General features: G+C 33.2%; 2 protein-coding genes across 2 annotated transcripts in view; both read left to right on the top strand.

The window, feature by feature from the left end:
• Positions 1-3,565, top strand: part of LOC144960908 (uncharacterized) — an 8,738-nt gene extending 5,173 nt beyond the window's left edge. The window contains exons 2-4 of the mRNA XM_078894293.1: positions 732-866; positions 1,687-2,558; positions 3,427-3,565. Of these exons, the coding sequence (XP_078750419.1) occupies positions 792-866; positions 1,687-2,460 (849 nt within the window). The 5' untranslated portion in view covers positions 732-791 and the 3' untranslated portion in view covers positions 2,461-2,558; positions 3,427-3,565. The remainder of the gene's footprint in view (positions 1-731; positions 867-1,686; positions 2,559-3,426) is intronic.
• LOC144960909 (uncharacterized) lies at positions 2,478-6,951 on the top strand (the record flags this gene model as incomplete). Its single annotated transcript, XM_078894294.1, has 3 exons — positions 2,478-2,562; positions 3,427-3,801; positions 6,871-6,951. Coding segments are annotated over exons 1-3 (541 nt in total), but the record flags the coding sequence as incomplete, so codon positions are not given.
• Between the last annotated feature and the right edge of the window lie 549 nt (positions 6,952-7,500).

The following is a 7,500-nucleotide window of genomic DNA, read 5'->3' as shown; positions in this document are numbered from 1 at the left end:
GGCATGCAGCCTGTCAGTCCCATGTTCACTGTGGGTGCCCCAAGTCGAGTCAGTGGAAAAGGTTCTCGACTCACATTTTATCACCTTACTTAGTCGTAAAATAAGTACCTGGCAGGTAACAATGCTATCTGTTGAAGAATAAAAAAGAGTTCTAATAGTCTCTTACATACTTCAGTCTCATCCTGCATGTTGCTGTTGAATTGGTTCCCCTTATAAAACACTTTGATCACATTAAGTAAAAATCAAGCTTATAAAAACTCACATTTTAAAGACTGTCAGTATTAGTAGCGATACTAATAGTGGTGGTTGAAGCAATAGCTGAGTTAACAATAAGAATGTTGTGAAGAACATTAATCTCCCCTTACCAACTATTTTTAGGAGTATCCCTGAAATGTCTTATTCACCCAAGACGAAAAATGTTAAGGTCAAAAGCAATGAGACGTTTGTCCAGAATGACGTGCCTCATAAAACAACATTAAATTATCACAGCTATAACAAAGATTTGTCTTCAAATTTGTAATGTACATTACAATAAATCTGAAATATTGAATCGTCACAAATATGACAATTTTCTTATAGTTGGTAAGGAAAGGGTTAAAGTGATAGATGAGGATTACAATATTAGTTAGTCTTTAAATCAGCACCACCATTAGCAGCAAGGTCAATACTCCAGTAGTTGTGATTATTTGGTTTTAGCTTTAACGAATTCAAATTTGTTTATCTGCATTCAGCTTGCATCTTTGAAGAAGATTGAGCAGTTGTTGGCCAGTGGTAAACATCGTGATCTTCTCATGACCAATTTTGAGCTGCGACTTGAGACTGTTGAAGAGAAATTTGTGATTTACATCGAGGACAAACACGGCATGGTCTGTATAAGAGCTAGATTTGTCATTTTTAAGAGTGCTCGATAATTTTGGGATTAGTGTATATAATATTATAAAGTTGACAAAACATATTGCATATCCTTAGTCGACAGATGCAAGATATCAACTGAGAAATTGCAAGAGCACTTAGTGATATCAGCTAACAACTTCATAACATATCATTTATATATATATATATATATATATATATATATATATATATATATATATATATATATATATATATTATATATATATATAAATAAAATTATTGTTGACTTCTACAGAACTGTTTCAGGCCACAAGGGCAATCTACGGGAAGTGTAATCGTTATTGTTGTTTATGATCATGTGTGTTTCTACTTCCTGTGATGTTTTGTGGTTCGAGATTATCAATAACGATTACACTTCCCGTAGATTGCCATAGTGGCCTGAAACAGTTCTGTAGAAGTCAACAATAATTTTATTTTATTTATATAAATTTACTGCTCCTTTAACATTGAAGCCGAGCACTTTTATTTCGTGGTTTTTATATAATATATATCTTTTTATGAAAGAAATTGCATGGATTATTTTTTTCGGCGAATGCCGGACAGAATAATTTTCATTTTTATTTGAGCAGCTCTGCAATTCAGGAATAGTTTATTAGTTTACAGTTTGAGAGGTTTTATATTTTGTCTCCAATCTCAAAGTAACATGTAACATTTGTTTTACAAATAAAGATTCACCAAAGAGCCCAAAAATAATTGAAAGTTACAGACAAAAATAATATTTTTCTTTTTTAAATAATGAAGATTGACTAATTATTTTGTTTTTATTGGCAGAAAGGAGAATTCAAAAATTTCATGACTAAGGTGATGACCCAAGTGGATGCTTTTTCTTTGCTAGAGGCAACTGTGAAGAGAGATGATCAGGAGGCTTTCCTGGAAAACTTCAATTCAAAATATACTGATTTCCGGCTTATTGAAATCAATAATGACTGGTTTTTGTTAAAACTGAGCTATGACCGTAGTCATGAAATTACCAAAGAAGTTGAACATTTTTTGTTTTCTCCTCGATCAGTGGAAAAAGAGAGAAGCTCTCACTCTAAAGTGGAAGGCAGTGATGATGAAGACGAGGTGTTTGAAGATGCCAAGGACAATGTTGATGAAAATATTGGCAAAAATCAACTTGCTAAACAAAAAAGTGACAGCTGGGGGAATGCTCAAGGAGTACAGCATTTTGACCTTTCTCGCACCCAAGCTCATTTCCTTAAATTCTCCACGCTTTCTGAAATGAAAAAAAAACTTAACTTAAGGGAGGTCTTGGACATTAAAATTGAGGGTAAAATGTTGTACATTACCCATAGCAGCTCGGTCAACTTCTCAGAGATGTTCAATGCTGTTAAAATATATCTCCAGCAAATAAAATCGGAGACTATCAACCTCACTTTCCCAGCTTTGGAAGACTTTTATCATTCAGATAACGGCTTGAGATTATTTTCAAGTATTGGAAAGAAACATTCTTGTGTAATTTGGATACCAGATGATTCTCATTCAGACAATGGTCAGTCTAGTGGCAATCAAGAGGAAGTCGTATTCAAAGTTTACTGTGCTTGAAACCACCACGATCAATAATGTACGCTTTCATGTTGCTCAAGGTGATGGCCGGAATGTCCAAAAGGACGGATCCTTGCACATTAGTCTGGCAGACCCAGGTTAGTACTTCTTGTTTTACTGTTAGTAAAAATATTAGTATAAGTATCACCTGGTGTTGTCATTAAAAGATCTCAAAAAAGTAATAAACAAACCTGAATATAGCAGCTTCAAAAAAGAACAAAATACCAAAACACGGAACGTTTCGGGCTCAAAACCCTTCTTCATCCAACAACAAAAAAACAAGAAAGACATAAAAACATAAAATCTTGGAAATATTTTTCTACAGAGACGATCTACAAATTATCTCTTTCGTCTATCTGGAATTTAGTAATGAATTTATGTCTTAATGTTTTTTGTTGTCGGCTGAAGAAGATTTTTGAGCCCAAAACGTTCCGTGTTTGGTATTTTGTTCTTTTTTTTGTTAAGCTGTTATATTCATTTTTGTTTATTACTTTTTACAGTCCACAGTAGCAGCCTAGTGTCATAGAAGATCTCTCTTTTTTTACGTTTCACAGTAAGACGAATGGATGTACGTTGTATAGATATTTGGATGGTGGGAAGAGAGAGAGAGAGAAAAGAGAAAGAGAGAGAGAGAGGAAGGAAGGAGGGGGAGAGAGAAATTTGCTTTGGCATTTCCCCCATATATTGGATTATAAGAAAGAATGGATAATGATGTTGACGTTAGATTTAGAGGAAAGCAATTCTCCTTTGTCATTTGGCCACCAAGAATGAAACACTAAAAAAGAATGACAGATGACTGGTCTCTCATTCGTCTTTAGTTGATCATTCATTGTGTTTGGTTGACAAAGGGGAAACCCAAAACATCCACATCCTGTGTCTTCATAAATTAGATTGAAGCTTTCTTTCCATTTTATATTTTTTGTTTATTTAAAGTTAATAAAATTTTAATGATTTTGTGCATTGCAGTATCCCATTGTGATGGAAATATTACTGCTGCCAAACAAGCATCCGTTTTTTTACCACCTCAAAGACCACGAAACAGCACAGAAATGTTGAATGACCGCATTGAGACCAGTTTACGTCAGTTGATGCTTTTTGGCTTACAATGCCTCTCCATTTCCATCAATTCCCAATGTTCAAAAGTATATCCCAGTGATATGCTAGCTCGTGCAATCATTCAACAGGTATTGAAGGTGTTTCAGCTCAGCAATGAACAAGTTGAGATTTTTCTATGCGAGGCAAAATCGCTTCCATTATTAAAGGCCTTCCAATACACCCTGAAACGGACGACTGTGATGAATTGTCCAGATGATTACTTATGGAGGCTATCCTCAAATAAAGGTATAGAAAATACGCGAGTTTTCTCATGACAAGTCGCACAACGACGTCGCATTATTTTATTGAATAACTTAATAATGGTATCATGAAATGTAAAAGCACAATTTGTTATTTTTTTCTCAAGATCGAATAAATCTGTTCTTTATTTTAAAAAAGGGTCGGGGGTCAAATCGCTCTGTACAGTCCATGTTAAATTTTGCCAATGCGCACAGAATTTCTGGTGAATATAAATATTATATAACTAATTTTTACAATTTGATAGAAGAGTAATTTGCAGACCATTTTTTTAATTTAAGGTAATTCTATCACTCGTTCTATTGATTATTTAGAAAATATGCTGGAGCAAAATGATCCGCCCTTTGATTTTTTATAGATTATAAATCATTTTATTTTTGATGTCCATTATTAAGAAATAGTTTGTCAACAGACTTCATTACTGGCCCGATTCTGACCTTTGGTGGCTTAAAAGATTTGTCTCTGTCTTATTAAATTTCCATGACGGTATTGTCTCTATTTTATTTTATTTCTACGACAGTATAAAAAATTTAATTGATATCTGCCAGTACTTAATTCTTCTAATTTCGTGATTTGGCCACGTCAAAATCCATCCATGTTTTGTTTTTTTACGTTTTCAAGTTAAATTTACATTTAAGATGGGTGACCAGATTCATTGACATGCATGTACAGTCTTTATTACCGATTTTAATTAATGATGGCTCAAAAGATTCCTCTCGATCTATGTTAATTTCCACAGTAGTTTTATAAAAATAGATAAACGACTGTTTGTTAGAGCTGCCAACCTACCGCAAAAAATGCGGAATTGTATGCATTTTCAGCGATTGTACGCTTGTACGCATTTCCCCCAAGATTATACCCATTTTCAGTGTACGGAGTCACTTCAGTTTTCTTTAGTTTTAATAGCCTGGATGCTCGTATCGCTGTTATCTTAAGCTTGCTGGATTGTATTTTCTACTAATTATGATCTTCATGTTGGGAGGTAGAATTCTGAAAGATTGGATTATAGTCTTGGGAACATCATGTTGCTGCAATTGAGCTTGTGCTGTGTGGCTTTATATAAGTATACCTTCCTCTTACTTTCACAATGGTTAGTTTCCGTCGATTTCAGGATTGTACCATTTTTATGAAATCTCCCCATTTTGAGGTTGCATTGTACACATTCTAATCAGATGGTGTTGGCAGCTCTGCTGTTTGTAACAGCCTTTATTTCGCACATATACTGCAGGTTATCAACTAGTTATGTAAAAAGAAAAGAAAAAAGGAATAAGTCCCCTTGTTCATTCTCATTCGCATAGTCCAGTCCTTGGAAAGGGCTTTTAAGTTAAGATATATTTTATTCATCCTTATATATGGAAATTATTATTCTGTATCACGACACAATTTAATAATCGAAGTGGCAATTCGGACTCGAGTCTGAATAGTCTCCCGTGGCTATTCGGACTCCAATGTGCATGCATACACAATGTGGGCAGTAGGCAGAGGGTGGAACTGATAAAGAAATTGAAAAAGAGTTCAGAAGAAATTCTGTTTTGCCCATATCACACTGACCCAGCTCACACCCCTACTTTGGACCGTAGAAGGATTGTTGTCTGTCTCTCTCACTCACTATCACAATGTTTTTTCTTTGTCCTGATTTTATTTGGACATCGTGTAATGTTGTTGGAAAAGCTTTTAATTTATACCACAGTTACATTGACTGACTTTTGTTACTTTTGAGGAGTTTTAACTCTTTTCTTTTTAATTTTCACTTGGACCCAATTAATCCATGATTTTGTCTTTCTCGTCAAATATAGCGGATTAGACTACCTGTTGATAGTTACTAAAATCGTAATTTTGATTTGCATTAATTTTATGTAATTATCAATAATTAAAATATTTTTTAAAAATCAACAACAAAAAACTACTATTCAGACTGAGTTTCAATAATCTGTTGATTGTGCGTGTACATTGGAATTTGAGTCCGAATAGTCACGGGAGACTAGTAGACTCCAATCAAATGTAAAGATTTTAAATAAAATTGACAAAGATTAATAATAATAATAATAATATATAATAATAATAATAATAATAATAATAATAATAATAATAATAATAATAATAGATCTTTATTGTCCATAAATATGGCAATTTGTCATTTAGTACACTTGTTATAACGTTAAATGATAACTGTAACATTGAACAGATATTTCACTCCTACTTATTCTCTCTCTCTCTCTCTCTCTCCCTCTCTCTCTCTCTCTCTCTCTCTCTCTCTCTCTCTCTCCTCTCTCTCTCTCTCTCTCTCTCTTCCTCTCTTTCTTTCACACGTGCGATATACACAACATAAACATATTCAATTCGTTTTCAATCTGTTACAATTGTGGCAATTCAACACCAAAAATTATCATCATTATCAATTGGTCAGTTAATCTAACATTAAATAAATTAATCAGTTAATCAGTCAACTATCAATGAATATTAAATGTCTTAAAAAGTACAGTGGAGCAACAACCAGGTATATGGTGACTATGCATCAATAATACTATGTTAGAATTCTTGCATTCGGATGTTTTTGATAAAATGAAAATAATAATAAATCTAATGAGGATGAAAATAGTTAAGAATCTGGTCAAGGTTAAATGATGTTATAATTAAAGAAGAGAAGGATAATACATTAAAAAATCGTGATATTCCGATTGTGTAAATATTTCATCTGAGGAATGAATAAATATGTTGCACGATCATATTATTTTGGTTATCACCTTATTCATAGAAATATTTATAATCTATTTTAAAATAAAAGAAAGCGGATGAGAGAGTGGGAGGAGTTGTATATTATTTCTAAGCAGTAAAATGTTTTAATAAATTTAATTAAAATTATTTATATATCACCTAACTGGCATCATGTCTCATTCTACATGTTAAATGTTGTGATGCTGTTGGCTTGGGACCCCTTGTAAAGCACTTTGAGCACATATATAACTACTCAAGTCAAGTGAAGTTTTTGATATATTTTTCTTTTTAAAATGCATTCTTCTTTTGTTTTTTGTTTTTAAAAATGATCATTTCTTCCAGTTTCATCATCTAGAAATTCTAAACTGGACACGTATCCTGATGACATCAAATTGAAATCGTTTCATCTCCAGAGGACAAAATGTAAGATAAGTTGTATACAGTTTTTAGTGTGTTAATGTGTGTGTTACTGTGTTTTGTTGTGTTGAAATACTATGGAGATTATTGATTATACATGGAAGTTAATTTATATTGAATCTTTCAGAGAAGGCTCAAGAAGGTTTTACAATTAGTAAGATATTGAAATATATATATAAAGTAACAATGTGAAATAGAATGTAAGTTTCAATTTGATCAACGAAAACAGTTAATGTGGATGTTTTGGGTTTCCCTTTATCAACAAAACAGGATGAATGAAGAACTATAGACGAATGGGATATATGTGATAATGACGTTTTATTCACCTTAACACTCACACACACACGCACACATGCATCTGAATTCCCCCCCCCCCCCCCCCCCCCCCCTCCCTCCAACTCTTACACACACACACAAACACACTGGTTTGATATTAAATTTAGCTTTTCTTGTAAATGAAAATATGTATTTCTTCGTATTTTCTTTGCTTCCAATTATGTAGATGCACTGGTCTGCTATCCCGTTTTATCCGCCTTGGATGGAAATGGCTATTTT

This window comes from Berghia stephanieae, unplaced genomic scaffold (genome assembly GCF_034508935.2).
Source record: "Berghia stephanieae isolate SIO BIC M18660-M18661 unplaced genomic scaffold, UCSD_Bste_1.3 scaffold1020, whole genome shotgun sequence".
Classification (NCBI taxonomy): domain Eukaryota; kingdom Metazoa; phylum Mollusca; class Gastropoda; order Nudibranchia; family Aeolidiidae; genus Berghia; species Berghia stephanieae.
The sequence above is the reverse complement of the archived record's forward strand: the minus strand, read 5'-3'. Positions and strand labels throughout refer to the sequence as shown.